General features: G+C 38.6%; 2 protein-coding genes across 8 annotated transcripts; one reads left to right on the plus strand and one right to left on the minus strand.

Moving 5' to 3' along the window:
* On the minus strand, positions 2,005–5,833 carry LOC109719118. 2 transcript variants are annotated; one of them, XM_020245652.1, is made up of 8 exons: positions 5,688–5,833; positions 4,360–4,686; positions 3,789–3,882; positions 3,287–3,405; positions 3,099–3,206; positions 2,712–2,771; positions 2,425–2,502; positions 2,005–2,094 (listed from the first exon to the last, which is right to left on the minus strand). In XM_020245652.1, the coding sequence occupies exons 2-7, from the start codon at positions 4,663–4,665 to the stop codon at positions 2,455–2,457; spliced, it is 735 nt and encodes a 244-aa protein (XP_020101241.1). In that variant the 5' UTR covers positions 4,666–4,686; positions 5,688–5,833; the 3' UTR covers positions 2,005–2,094; positions 2,425–2,454. The 2 variants fall into 2 exon arrangements, with proteins under 2 accessions (XP_020101241.1, XP_020101242.1); XM_020245653.1 differs by having other exon boundaries at positions 4,360–4,665; positions 5,688–5,824.
* On the plus strand, positions 8,782–14,415 carry LOC109719417. 6 transcript variants are annotated; one of them, XR_002218681.1, is made up of 15 exons: positions 8,782–9,046; positions 9,296–9,843; positions 9,969–10,032; positions 10,141–10,533; positions 11,011–11,135; positions 11,218–11,326; positions 11,447–11,592; positions 11,677–11,750; positions 11,838–11,952; positions 12,068–12,224; positions 12,301–12,373; positions 12,452–13,335; positions 13,416–13,595; positions 13,733–14,227; positions 14,313–14,415. XR_002218681.1 is itself a non-coding variant. In XM_020246085.1 (14 exons), the coding sequence occupies exons 2-14, from the start codon at positions 9,311–9,313 to the stop codon at positions 13,985–13,987; spliced, it is 3,108 nt and encodes a 1,035-aa protein (XP_020101674.1). In that variant the 5' UTR covers positions 8,782–9,046; positions 9,296–9,310; the 3' UTR covers positions 13,988–14,291. The 6 variants fall into 6 exon arrangements, 5 of the variants coding, with proteins under 5 accessions (XP_020101674.1, XP_020101676.1, XP_020101675.1 ...); XM_020246085.1 differs by lacking the exon at positions 14,313–14,415 and having other exon boundaries at positions 13,733–14,291; XM_020246087.1 differs by lacking the exon at positions 14,313–14,415 and having other exon boundaries at positions 13,419–13,595; positions 13,733–14,291.

The raw sequence follows: 14,793 nt of genomic DNA on the forward strand, positions 1-14,793 counted from the left end.
ACCTTCCTGGGGTTAGCATACAACCAAGTTCTTGCTTTTGAAACTCAAATTGTCATTTCGTGCTGTAAGAAAAGAATGCATGATAGCTACTTCTCCGGAAACAAAAAAAAGAAAAAAAGAAAAATTGTACTAAAAGTTTGGTAGGGAACGAATGAAAAGAAAAGGAGAATGCAAGTTTAAAAAAAAAAAAAAGGAAAAAAAAAAGAAAATGGTGTTGGAAGGGTAATAAACTAATAATTACAGCCATTGCGTGGAATTCAAACCTTACGTTTGGCTACTTGCTACGTTTTACTGAGTAAAAGTTATATTATTTTACTTGTATTTTCTCTTTAGTGCTAACTTTTTTTTTTTGAGAGAGAACTCTTTAGTCTTTAGTGCTAACTTAAAAGTCATAGAAGAGCCCTAGATAGGAAGCTTCAGGAATTCCTAAAGTTGTATATTTTTCAATATCCTATTAGGCACATGCTACCAAATGCGGTTGTCTATTATTAGAATATAATTAATGCATGGAAGAAGCCACACAAGATGGTGCAATTGTAAAGTATTAAGGCTATTGTTACATTGTTTTCTATTATTATAACATATAGATTTGATTTCTATGTTATGATAAGCACGTTTGATTCTTCTTTTCTTATTTTTCTTTCTTTATATATATATATATATATATATATATATATATATATATATTGGGGCAGTTTTTTATCAGACATTAGAAATTGAGCTCCAATATTTAAAAAAATACAAAGTCATTAGTGCTTGTAGATTTTTGACCTGGATTAAGTGATGTGCGGTTAAAATGACAATAATATTTTAAGATTGAGTGAATGGTTGATTGAATAGTATAATCTAATTGATGAAAATGGTCAACAGCAGGAATAGATTTAATGATGAAAAACTTATAGATACCAAATTCTTAGTACTTTTAAAATTTAAAGTACCATAGCCGGGTCGAGACGTTAGTACCACAATAGTAAAAGCTACACGCAGAGTAAAGGGCATACATTTCAGGTAAAAAATTTAATACTCCCACAACCAAATTTGAAGTATCCCCCTCAGCTTTTCTTTCTTTTTTTTTTTTTAAGTGACACTTTTTAACTTTAGTTTTTTTTTTAAATATTGAGTAATTCTAGTTAATCAATTAGTGATTTCGTCAAATTTAACCATTTGAATTACAGTTCAGTCGATAAAATTGGAACAATTAATGACTAATAGCTAATAAAACTGTTAAATTAATAAAAATTTTTAATTTAACTCACTAAAATAATTCAAATAAAAAAAAAATCAAAGTTGAAGAGGGTCTCTCTATTCACTTTTATTAGATGAGATCATGAGAGAGAGAGAGAGAGAGAGAGAGAGAGTCCAGCAATCAAGCTTGACTGAAATGGGAGCTGCTGCCCAACTAAGACCAAAATGGGCAGTTTTCCAGGCCACCAGGAGAAAAGTCTTTGACACCTTTCCCAGCTGCTAACATCATCACTCCTTTGGACAAACATGGAAGACCCCAGCAAACAACAAACTTTCATATGCAGGGAACCTGGACTGGCACCCTGATTTCGGCATAAAACAGGATTCGAACTGCAGACTCATTACCTGGATTAGAGGTTGCTGCTGTCGGATGACGTTACCGCACGTAAAACAGGATTCAAACTGCAGACCCATCACGCGGATTAGAGGTTACTGCCGTCGGATGAACGTTACCACACACACGCGCACACACGTGTTCGCGCGCGTGCACGCACACACACACATGGCCCATGAGTGAGAAGGATTCAAAATTTATTGACATTAAAGAGGTGCATATTTCAAACAATGCATGAATAGTGCCACCAACTTGAGTTTTCAACATTTATTATCCGAGAGAGATGTAAAATCGTTTTCAATTTAATCAACCTAATGGACTAAGACAACTGTGCAGGCAATTCAAGCTTTCTACCACCTCTTCTAGTTATTTTTTTATTAGTGATATAGTTAGGCTACATAGATCTAATAATAGCAATAAGCTACAGAGAAACAATTTGTATCAAAGTGATAATCCTCTATCTCGATTGGTTAGATTGCTGCTGTTGTGCGAGAAAAGTCGAGCGCGAGAGCCACCTGCAGAATCAGCTTATTAAATTTAACTACAGTTTCGGCAATCAGATATGGTCCAAATAGGCATTTCATAAATTTTTACCCTAGGAAGAAATCTATTAAAATATATTTGTGGATAAAATCCCTTTGTTACATGAGTGGCATCAAAACCCTGTGTTAGGGAGTCATTTTTTTTCTGAAAGCTATTGTAGGAGTGGATATTGGCACATTATACAGTTATGAATCGCCGTCACAATCCTGTAGACTTCAAAAGATGGAATTCAACTCCAAAAACGAAGTCCGTATGCAGGTAAATTTGAAGTAGGAAAGTAAAATGATCGATGGATCTCAAACCTTGTTCGCATGAAGTCGGTCCATCTTACATTAGAGCTCAGATGGTTGAGCCTTCTTCTCAATTAGCTTTTGTACTCTCTGTAGAGAAATGAACTGCGGTATTAGTAAGTAAATAAATGACACAATGACATGATTTTCATAGCTATTTCCGATTACAGGCCATCATTCATCCCTAAGGCCATAAGCAGAACTAAAGCAAGAAAGAGGGAGTGGAGACGGAAAATCCTTATGCGCGCTTAAAGCGGAAAGATTGGGAAATGAAAACAAATTAACCGAGCTATTCTCACCTTCACAGAACTTTCAACCACCTCAAGCTTCTCTAAAATCAACTCTCCAGGAGGGGGCACCTGCAATTTCCGCAGAAGGTTACAATAGGAAATATCATTGCCTGAGGGGAAGAACAGCAAAAACTGTTTAATAACGATGGACCTCTGTTTTATTCATATAAATCATTAACTTGAAGATTAAATTAAATGGTAGTGCAAGCTTAAAGAGTTACTAATGTCATAAATTTTCCAAACAAGCAGGTAGCGTGCAGAACTATACTCCCAATGTAGTAAAACTATTCATCTCTGAGTACAAAATCTGCTGATTGGTGTTAACTACTCTGCATGATAACAAGGAGATTTAACATTTTTAAAGTACAACAAGAAGAAGAAAAAATCTGACAATACCGAGGCACTGGGTAGAGAACCAGAAGCTGTAATACGTAGATCTTCATTTATGGAAGCTTGCCGACTGAAACACTCGCTCTTCATACTTGAAAGGCGTGTTAGAACAGCCTATACAGGCATTGCAACAGTGCAAGCTATTAACAAGTAGAAATGATGACAGAGAATGTCTACAGTGGAAATTAAAATACCTGTCGAAAATCCCTCGGATGAGCAATTCCGTGTATCTTAACATCATCACTGGCAGGCCTTCGCACGCCGGTATTTTCAATTCTGATCGAGTATATACCAAATAAAGATTGCAGATATCCTGTAGAAAGAGAAGAGTTTTAAGAATCATATGTGAGGAAGGAACTAGACAAAAGCCTTTTTTTTATCAAATAAAAGCAACTCTTCACAAAGTTGCTGTAGAAAGATAATGTTGATTTCAGAACTCAATGTCAACAAACAAGAAATGTTATTAGAAACTGTTAAAATCCCATCAAATCTCTAAAGGATGTCAATTGGAAATTAACAATATTCCCCCAACACCCCCCCCCTCCCAACCTTTGTTTATTTTTCTGTCCAATGTTTAAATTGATGAACTCAATGAAGCCTAGAAGATAAGAGGACTCGTGTGAGATAAAATCATTTCTCCTATTCATTTAAGACATAATTTTCTCAAAAGGTCTCAGATGCTAACTCTTGGTTTACCTTGTTCAACTACAACATCAGCCACTGAAGGAAGTATCACATGCTTCTCTTTCTTCAAAACCCCAAAGCAAGGAAAAGCTACAGGTTTTGTGACCTGCAACACGATTAGAAATAGTTTATCAATGAGCAAAAGACCAACAGGAAATCTATGAAGAGACTGTCCAAAATAAGTATATCAGACATCCCATAGAGAACCATCGTCATCGAAGATAACAAATTAAAAAGACGACAACCTAGTTTACGTCATGCAACGTGTTTGTTTCCAATAGTAAAAGCAGTCGTGCAGATGAAACTTGAGCAGTTACTTTGGTCTCAACAGTCAAACACTCTTTTAAAGCTAAAAACAATCATAAAAATTATTTTAAAGGCAACTATTAGATCATCTTCCGGAAAATTGATTAGGATACCCTTCTACTAGCCTACATCTCCCTACTAGACTAAAAGTTTGAAGAATCACAAAAAGATGAAAAAATAATTAGTTATGTTTTATATATAAACAATAGCCAAAAAGAGCTGCACTGACATCCAACAGTGTGACAGATAAAAAAAGATAACGCACTAGTTGATTTACCTTGTAAACGATAGCATTAGAAGTCAAATACAGCTTCCTCGACCGGAAATCCTTACGACAGACATATATTCGAATTGGCAGATAAAGCAGCATGAGGATTCCTATTCCCCATGCCAAAATCAGAAGTATGGAATAAAGAATCCATTGAGCTGTTTGATATTTCACAAAGTTATCTTCCATCTCTTCAAACGACCCATGATAAAGAACTGTATCATCATCAGTTTCATTATACTCATTTGAAACTGAATCCGACAGTAAGCGCCTCTCCAAGACATCTATATCTACTGCTTCATCTGCTGATGCCATGTACACAAATCAATCCTGAAACTGTCATATTTGCATTTCTTAGCAGATGACGATGAAATGAAACAAAAAAAATAAAGGCAGGAAATATGAGAATGTCATTATTTAGCAACTTAATGTGTAGGGAATATCACAACAAATTAAGCACTCCCAAATAAAGGACAAAAGCGACCAAAATTTCTATTCGTTAATCAGTTACGAAAGCCCAATTAGCGGAACACTATAATGTGTTATTGTAAAAGCCACAATGAGATTCAAATAAAAGCACAGGAAACCGAAGTGATATCACCCGCCTCTAAAATCATGTCACTGTGATTAGTTAATTTAAATATTATAAGAAACTAAATTTGCTCTCCTTTGAACTATATACCAGCTTCATTACCATTCCAGAAACAATATATAGATTCTAGTTGCTAAATCTAAGCTCTTTTTTGATTAATCACGAGCATCGGTTTGCTCGTAATGAAATATCATGCGTAGAATTGAGCATTCTTTGAAAACTCATATTCTTAGTTGCATCAAGAGAAGTTCAATGCCGAAATACTAAGCAGGCACAAAAAAATTCAATAATTTATACAGCTTGGGACCAAAAATCCTCCTTTTTAACGAAATATTTCGCTAGGGATCACCTCCTAATTTATTTAATCACAAAAAATTCTCCTTTTTCGTGTAACGATAAAAAATTCGGCTCAGTATATGCTTTCAATCGACTAATTATCAAACAATTTTTTTTAAAAGAAAATCATTCTCCTCACACTCGCTCCACTTCTAACAATGTTGCGGATTATATACCGTAAAGTAATTACTAAAAAATTTTCCGAATTAACTGGGAGAATATAATAGCGAGGAAAAAGCTAAAACAGTACAATTACTCCATTATTGCACCCAAAAAAGGGGGAAAATATCGCTAAAATACATGGATGCTTCAACGAACCAGCTATCACACGAAAATCAAATTAAAAACATCATAAATTAGCAATTAAAAACATAAAAAGAAAGGAGAAATCGACGGAGAAAAAAAGTACCTAATCGAAATCGATTGATCGAGATTCTCCGAAGCAGGGTTAAGAGGCTTTGCGTCGGATTCGTTTCTCGTTTTATTTTGCAATTTTTGGGTTTTTTCTTTTCTGTTGATGATTAAATGGAATGATCTGAGCCGCTCGATTAGTTGGTGCGGGACGGGATAAGTTTGGGTGTACGAACCATTGCGGCACACGGGATGGTCCGATGTTTTGTGCAACGAAACATTTTTTCTTTTTTCTTTTTCTTTTTTTTTTTTGAGAAATAGATAGTATGCTACGTCTTCGTTTATTTCATTTATAAATAAACTTAGCTAAAAATATAAATTAATTAAGATTCGAATTTAGAATTTCGAATACCAATCACCAAAAATTTTGCCACTTGCGTTAGAGACGGTCAGTGCAACGAAATATTTCTTCAGAATATGGTTCTTACAACACATAACCTATTAAAGGGAGATTGAGTCCGCGTACTATGTGGCACTGAAGGAAAAACTATCAATCATTTATTCACACGACATTGTGTTGGCTAGATTCTTAATGGTGATGATCTAGAAGACCGTCCAACTTAGAGAAATAGGAGACGACGTGAATTTGGTTTGGAATAGATCGATGGCTAGGAATGAAATGCAGCCTGTGAGTACTAAATTGATTGAACTAATAACCTATTGGTGGATCACTTAGAAGGTCAGAAACGTTGTGATCTTTATGCATACCTAATCGGACTCCCTCCTAGCAGTTTACAAGATCAAATAGTTGATAAACTTTTGGGAGCTGCATCTCTAAGTGATTTTTTTTTTCCCGCCCATCCTGAGACCTATGTTGCCTCACTCCTGTAGCATAGTTCATCTTATCAATGAATGAAACGAGTAGCGTACTATCTTTTTCTAAAAGAAAAACTTTTTTTAACCTCTTCTTGTTTGGTGTAAATTATAAATGGCGAGTTTGCACTAGCTGTATGCGAACTCATCATTCTTATGAGACTGATTACGCGTGTGGGCCGTGTAGCCCCACGAAAGTTCAAATTCATATCGCTACATTCAAATGCTGGCGATCTCTAATTACACGAACTCGAAAGTTCATCACCAAGCTTTCGGTTGAAAAAATACGGCCTTATTTCTATTCCCTACGACATGCATGCTTTTCCTTACCTTACTATTTGGAATGTAATACTATTTACTTCAACTAACAAAGCAAATTTATTTAAATTAAACTAACTTTAATAAATATATTTGTTGATAGAGTTTCACTACTATGCTATTAATAGCACAAAGTGCTTGGTGCTACCAAGTTTTCCACTGTTAGATCTACCATTTTGATCATTTTCATTCGTTAGATCATATTATTCAACCAACCACCCACTCAATCCTAGAGGGCTCACGTCATTCTAACCGCACATCTTTTAATCCAATGGCAAAAAACTTGGTAGCACCAATAACTTGGTGCAATTAATAGTATATTAGCCTAGTTCTTTGTTGATATTAAATTTGAGCCATTGATAAAAAAAAAAAACAAACACTACAAAAGATTTTGGAAGGTATTGTCTCAACGTATCGCATTCCCGTCTAACATTTTCGAAGGTAAAAAAAAAATTGTAATAGTGTATATATACACACACATTATTTATAAATAATTTGATTAACAATAAAATTTTCTAAATAAAAATATTATTAATGATTGTATTTAGCTCAGTTAGCTATGAACTTTATGATTTGATATCTAAAATTTCAAATATAAGTCTAATCTCTCCACATTCTAATTGCATTCTTTCAAAATATATATATATATATATATATATATATATATATATATATATATATATATATATATATATATATATATAGGCCATGTCTACTATACTATTATGAGTATTGAAGCCCTCGTACTCATAAGTTGTTTTCAATGATGGAGCTTCCGAATCGACGATCCATTCCGTTAAATATGATCTAGAGTATTTGAAACTTTTAGAAAATAAATTTCGTAAATTTTCGAAATCATAATAAAGTCCATCAAGTGGGCATAAAATGAACGGTCAAAATCGAACGACGTCCTAAAAAAAGATAATCGGATCCTTCAATTCAAGATCGGAGTTATTGATCTTTATCTATGTAGTGAATAGAATTTTCTATAAAAAATTCAACAAATTCCGATTTTTTTACACCGTTAAACTAGCAAGTATCCCATACCGGCCGTTAAAAATTGTCAAATTTGTGACCTCTTGATCGTAAGGTAAATGATGTCGAAAAATTATAAAATTTGATTTCTAGAAGTTTTAAATGCTGTAAATAACGTTTAACGGTATGGATCGTTGATTCGAAAGCTCTATCATCGAAAACAACTTATGAATACAAGGGCGATCGTACTCATAATAGTATAGTAGCCGGGTCCTATATATATATAAAATTGAGCTCCTATATTTCTAAAAGTACTAAGTTATTATTGCTGGTAGATTTTTAGCCATTGGATTAAGAGATATGTAGTTAGGATGATATGGGCCCTCTAGGGTTGAGTGGGTGGTTGGTTGAATAATATAATCTAATGGTTGAAAATGATCCGAGGAGTAGATCTAACGGTAAAAAACTTACAAGTACCAAGTGCTTGGTACTTTTACAAGCACCGTAGCTGAACTCATATATATATATATATATATAGGGTTTAGGGTTTAGGGTTTAGGGTTTATCATTCTTTCCATGGTACACCCAGATTAGGAAGTAACTCACCGATCCTCATTGGTACGCTTGATTCGACGATTGTGTGGCTGACACGTGGGACCAGCGAAGCGCGGGGCCCACATGTCATCGTGAAATATAGAAATTTTTGCCGTAATGGACTAGGTTCACCACGCCAGTATGAACCGCGCACTCCATCTCGTTCCTTCGTCAAATCACAACCGCCCAAAAAAGTTGCTGATGAGTATTTCGGCCGGAGACCGATGGATGACGTGGTGAACCACGTCCAGGAAATAAAAGTTTCCCTTCACAAGACGACAATAACTGACCCTTCCCTCGCAAGCCAACGTCGCAGCGGTCGAGTTCATTCAAATCCCACTTCTATAAATGGCAATGGCGGGCGAGCACCTTACCCACTCTCTGTCCCCTCAGCTTCCCCCAGAGCGCTACTTACTCCTCGGAGCTCCCCTCCTCTTCCCCCCTGCGATCGCGCCCAATCCCCTCCGTTCGAGAAACCCTAGCTGCTCCTCTCCTTCTCCGCAGCGAGAAGAGCCTCCTCCCTCACTGAGTTTCTCCATCGTTCTCGTGGCTCCTCCCCAGTAGCGGACGTGATCGGTCCCTCGCGAAGCTAGGGTTTCTCATAGCGGAAGAGGTGATACAAATCCTCGTTCGCGCGCGCCTATATTCGGATTTTCGGTTAGTTTTTGGTTGATACATCTATTGTTATGTGATTAACGTCAATTCCTCTCCGTGCTTTCTCATTCTTTTTATGAACTCTTTCGGACATTTTGGGATTTGATGATGAAATCCGTCACGATCTTCGCTTCTAATCGAGATCTCTTTCAGAATTTGTCGATTCGAAGTAGATTTATACAATTTGATCATTATTTTCCGAGAGCAGGGTTTTAACCTGAGTTTATGTTGCTTGTGTGAGCAATTTCTTAGAGTAGCTAGTATGCGATGGATGAGTACAAGCGTTCTATGGATCTGGCTTCGGGACGCGTCTCTGGAAGCGATCACAGTAATTTCCTATTTGACGAAGACAAGCTTCAGGAGACGCACGATGAGGAAGGATCTGATTGGATTAACAACAAGATGAGGGATCTCGCCAAGGCCATTCGAGATGACAATCCCGCTCTCTTAGTCTCATTGTTCAAAAGTGTTCAAGTGGAGGCTCCAATCGGAGCAGATCCGAAGGACAAGGAGACTGGAGATCTCAAATCCCTAGATCCAGGAACCCTAGTGCGTCTCCTCCACCTAGCTTGCAAGATGGATTCAGCAGAGTGCGCAAAGGTTCTGATCGAAGGAGGAATTGGAGTAGCAGCCAGCGTAAATGAGAGGGACAGGTCGGGGCGAACTCTGCTGCATGTTGCGGCGGAGATGCACTCATCAAAGTGCATCAATCTGCTCCTACAGAAGAATGCCCGAACAGATCTAAGGTCAAATGACGGGAGATCACTTCTCGCTCTTGAGATCGCCTTGTCAAGTGCAAGGTATGCTGGTTAACCTCTGTTTTTTCCCTATAAATCCTGCCAAATTACTTATCCAGCTTGTCTTACATAGCTTTTTGTAATAAATTTCTCTTTCATGCGCCTCCATGTAATGCGCATGCTTTTAGGATGCAGGTCGATTGGTCACCAAACCAGCCAATTGAAGAGTTGCTGACTATTCTGAGAGAACTGGTTTGCTCTGTCACAAATTGAGTTGGGATATTTTTTTTCTCTTAGTCGCTGTTTTACTCTTTCTTTTTTTTTGGAATCATATATTGCGCTAAGCCAGTTTTATTGCAGGACATGAATGCAATCAGATTGCTAGCCGAGAAAACTAGAGATGTCGCAGAGGTTGCCTACACAAATGCTATGGAAGGGCGAGTTGTTGCACTGGCTGCATTGCTTCTGGTGACCAAGGAGAAGGTCACGGCGCCAGTAGCCATAACCAGCCGAAGGGAAGGCATGAAGAAGAATAGAACATTATATGGTTCACTGTTTGATGAGGCTCTGGCGCTGGGTGAGGGGGCAATTCAGGTTAGACTCAGACAATGCAGTGGGGATGGCTCAAGTGATAGTAGTGAGCGGAGAAAAGCTTTACTACGTGAGATCGAGCTACTCCAGTTATTTGGTGCTGTGTCATACAGCGACTCAAAGGACAAGAAAAGCATGCCACCTCTCCTTCGGGCTTCCCAGGTAACTGTGGTATTCTTCTCCTTTTCAACAGCTATTTGCTATGTGGAAGTTCACTGATGTAGTTGCACCATCCTCACCCGCCTCTTATTGTACTTGCTTCTTTCTGATTGATAGAACATTTTTGGTCACAACAGGAAACTTCTTACCAAAGATAAAAAATAGATGAAATTTAATTGATCAAGTTCACTGATGAAATTGTGGACCCACATTTCCTATGCTTGCTGGACTTCCTGACATGAAAGTTCGTCGAACTTTTTTATTAAAGTAGATGTTTTTCCTTTTCCCCTTTTAAGCAGATTGTTTTTTTCCTGAGTTGTACTTCCTCTCAGATAATTGGATGGGCATGGACAAATTGAACAAACAATAGTTTCTGGGATTAATCCTTTCCAACAAAAAAATGTGTTGGGATTAAAGGGAGATAAAAAAAAAACCCCAAAGAATTGAGAGCAAAATGCTTTAACTTCTCTTTTCCTCTAGGCTCACGACGAGCCTGTCATAAAGCTGCTACTGAAGGGTGGTGCCAACACGAATGAATCCGATTCTGATGGGAACTCCTCACTTCATTGGTGCCTCACTGGTAGCTCTAGTTCGCAGGATCTCAGGTGGTTTTGGGCTTTTTGGCTAACTGTAATTCTTCTCTTTCCCCACCATTGCTTTAGTGCTTATTTCTTGTTTTTATTTCAGGATTATGTTGCTCCTGCTGAAGAATGGTGCTGCAGTGTCCCATAAGAACAGATTAGGGCTCACGCCAGTACATGTGGCTGCAGCTAAAGGCAAATCTCAGGCACTTCAAGTACTGCTTTCTATTCCAAGTTTAGTAGTTAAAAACATACGTACCCTCCAATTTGCTTTTCTAACCCATAACATTTGCATTCTTTGTTAATCCATACTGTTTGTTTCTGCTGCAAAAAAGCTGCTGCTTCTTCATGCCCCTGAGTGCGTAGACATTGTGTCTGAGAGAAAGGAAACTCCGCTATTTTTTGCTGTGAAGAGTGATTCTCTTGCCTGTGCACAGTTCCTCTTGCACTCTGGAGCTAATAGCCAGGTTCTCAACCTCCGGTAAGCCAAATGCTCATTAACCAGCTTTACTTTTTTCTGTTACAGTAATTTTCTTATTTAGCTACAATACTTTGCTATTTGCAGGAGGCAAAGACCAATTGATATGGCAAAATCACAGGACATGCGTTTCATTCTTAATCCAGCAAACCAGGGATTTTGTAAGAACCAATAACAAACTATTGAAAAAGAGAGAAGGGTGTGGCCTTACAGAACGTTGACCATAATATTTTCTTTCTGTTTCTCAGGTAGCCGTTTTAGCCCTTCTAAAGAAGATCTCCTACTTTCGTTACCTAAAGATGAGTTCACTGAGGACATGTATGAAGAGCTTCTTGAGTTGGGTGAAACTGGAGTTAGTAGAAGGTGAGAAAGTTCAAGACAAATAGTTCTGCAGTCCGTAATTGGACAATAAAAATCTTAGCTTGTCTGTGAAAATTTACGTCTCGTAAGCCTGTACTTTGATGAAACTGAATTGCAGCAACCTTCAGTTGAAAACACCAGTATGCCGCTACTACGAATCCCAGAGTGGATGCGTGAGAGGCGCCAAATGCTTCTATGCCCACGGGGAAGGTGATAAAAAAAGAAGCAAGGTCTGTTCTGTTGAACTCAAGCAGACCCCAAAGTGTGTAACCAAGGTAAGTTATATTTATATCAGTCCCCAACACCATTCCTCAGATCATTCTAATTATCTGTTTGCAAATGTTATGCTAGTATCCTCTCAAGTTGAAGGGAGACTTGAATCGGAAGGTTTTCGTGGGGGGTCTCCCACCTACGGTTGACTCTGGTCGGTTGTTGTCATCACCTTACTTTTATCCTTCTACTGTTCTCAGTTGAAGTTTGTTGACTTGTGTTTCTTTCTTAGCAGACCACCTCAAGGAGTTCTTCGAAGCAGAATTTGGACCAGTAAAGGAAGCTGTTGTCATTGGGACGCAAGCTGGCAACTATATGCAGTCCCGAGGTTTCGGCTTCGTCACCTTTGAACACGAGGATATGGTGGCAACCGCAATACAAGCCCACTTTGTCAACATCTTTGGTAAGAAAGTGGAGATCAAAAGTGCTGTTGCAAAACCAGCCGAAGCTTTGAAAACAGCTGCTTTGCAGCAACAGCTCATTCTGAAGGAACCGAACCTGCACAATGACCCCCTCAATGAATCACCTGAAACGCTTGATGAGCAGAGTCTTCCTGATTGGTTCTTTAAATTCAGGAAGTGGCTACCAGCTTTTCTCAAGGCAGCAACACAACGTCTCGGAGGAGAATGGTATCCTCTTTCCTCTCTTAAAGGCGACTTCAGGGCCACGTGCGGGATGGAGCTTGATCATGTCTCTCTGGGCTTCCTCAAGCTTAGTGACTTCATGCGAGCCCTTCCTGGTATATGCAGAATGCGGATCGTTCCTGTGGGAGCTGGCCCTGCGACTCACATGGTCCTTTCCCCATTGCTCTTCCCACACAAGCATGTAAAACTGCTTCCACCATCATCACAGCAACAAGAGCAGTTGCAGCAGCCACCAGACTTGGATGCGGACCTACACTTGAGTGAGCTTATAGAAAGCCAGCTTGTTGACAGCTATGCTGGGAAAAATAGCTTAACAGATGGTGGCAGTTCGAAGGTTTTAGACTTTGATTTGCTTGGTTTAGGATACACAAATCAAACTAATACATGCTATGGAGATCAGCCAGAAGAAAGGGGAAATATAAGCGCTGGATCGAGCTTTTCTTTGTTCCAGACACAGTGGGATCGCTATTTGGTAAGCAATCAATCTTGTAAGAGTGTTAAGGTATTCGGCTCAATATGTTGCTGAATCTACTTAATGTTTCATTGACTTAGCAGGGAATGTGCATAATATGTCACTTCCGGGAAGCTTCATTGCAGCTCATCCCGTGCTCTCATAAAGTGTGTGGTGTCTGCATGGTGAGGCGCACCTTCACGTCGTGTATGATTTGTGGTTCTGCTGTCTACGGAGTCAAGCCTTCACCCCCATCTTCAGAGCCAGAATGCTCGGAGATGGTATAGTTTTCCTGCATTTGCTTGCGACTTGAACAGCTTATATTGAAAGAGATGCATCTGTTTGTTGTCTGAAAATTTATTCACCTGTTCTCTTTCGAGATGATGTTCTACTAATTAATGAATTGCCTATCATGCAGGGAACCAGCGGAGAGCAATCTCTTTGCATCCAGAGATCCTTGTCCCCTTTCCCAAGCATTGAAGTAGGAAAAGGTCCTGTGGAGCCTAAGTGCCGACTGAGAGTTGCTTGCCAAGGGGCTAGGGCAACAGTGAGCTGTTTACCTTGCGCGCACAGCATTGCTTGCCGCCAATGCATACTCTCATTTGCTAGGATGCCTCAAATATGTGTTGTATGCGGTTTCGAGGCGGAGCTCTTCCAATTTTCTGATGCATAGAATGATCTATAGTTTTTTCTTTTATTTCTACATGTCTGTAATTTGTTACATTAGGGAGGATGGTATAACGACCTTGTAAGCTACTGGAGGGGAGTCCTTCAATTTTGTCATGCTTGCAAGGTCTGCCGACTGTAAGTATATTGCCTTAGACTTTAACCTACTAACATCACTCCTGTAAGCTTGTGGAGGAGAACCCAATCCCTCCAATTTTGGTACACTTGCAGGAGCATGTATGTAAAGGTATACAACTTGTACAGGATTTAATTGGAGGAAATTCGTTAAAAGCAGTATACTGTTCTGTGATTAATCTGTCTGTCTAATCCAGTGATACATCCCTCAATCAGAGGAATATTTGCATAGAAAATTTCTCTCTTTCAAGAGGTGGAAGGAACGTAAGCCTAGTGAGATAATTCTCTGGAGAAGCTCAGATACTTGGGAGTGCTAATACTTGGGAGTGCTAATCTGGAATCTCTACTATTCGCCTTTACTTGTTGATGGCATATGCTTTCGACTTGTCTATATGTGTCTCGTCCAGTCCTTTCTGGCACGTACATCTTTGTAGCCACATCTAGCCACAAAGAGCTTTGTTTTCTCTCATTTATGGCATCTAAAATTAGTTATCACATCATAGCCTGGATTTGTCCAACACAGTTATTACCGTGTATACCTCTCTCATGACAGATCTAGTATATGTATTTCTGCAGCTTTGGCTTATAATGCGGATGGACACAAAGCTGCAGCAGCTCAAGGAACCAAAAAAGAATGTTATCAGAGCAGAACTGCAGAGGTATTCAACAGCTACTTCA

Source organism: Ananas comosus, linkage group 13 (genome assembly GCF_001540865.1).
Source record: "Ananas comosus cultivar F153 linkage group 13, ASM154086v1, whole genome shotgun sequence".
Taxonomy (NCBI): Eukaryota; Viridiplantae; Streptophyta; class Magnoliopsida; order Poales; family Bromeliaceae; genus Ananas; species Ananas comosus.

What these genes read in the sequence shown, in the direction of transcription:
- LOC109719118 (XM_020245652.1), bottom strand. Translation starts at nt 4,665, where the DNA reads ATGGCATCAGCAGATGAAGCAGTAGATATAGATGTCTTGGAGAGGCGC. An exon ending in ATCCGAGGGATTTTCGACAG is followed by an intron (nt 3,207 to 3,286) that starts GTATTTTAATTT and finishes ATGCCTGTATAG; the next exon opens with GCTGTTCTAACACGCCTTTC. An exon ending in TGGTTGAAAGTTCTGTGAAG is followed by an intron (nt 2,503 to 2,711) that starts GTGAGAATAGCT and finishes ATTTCTCTACAG; the next exon opens with AGAGTACAAAAGCTAATTGA.
- LOC109719417 (XM_020246085.1), top strand. Translation starts at nt 9,311, where the DNA reads ATGGATGAGTACAAGCGTTCTATGGATCTGGCTTCGGGACGCGTCTCT. An exon ending in GAAACTGGAGTTAGTAGAAG is followed by an intron (nt 11,953 to 12,067) that starts GTGAGAAAGTTC and finishes ACTGAATTGCAG; the next exon opens with CAACCTTCAGTTGAAAACAC. An exon ending in CCCACCTACGGTTGACTCTG is followed by an intron (nt 12,374 to 12,451) that starts GTCGGTTGTTGT and finishes TTTCTTTCTTAG; the next exon opens with CAGACCACCTCAAGGAGTTC.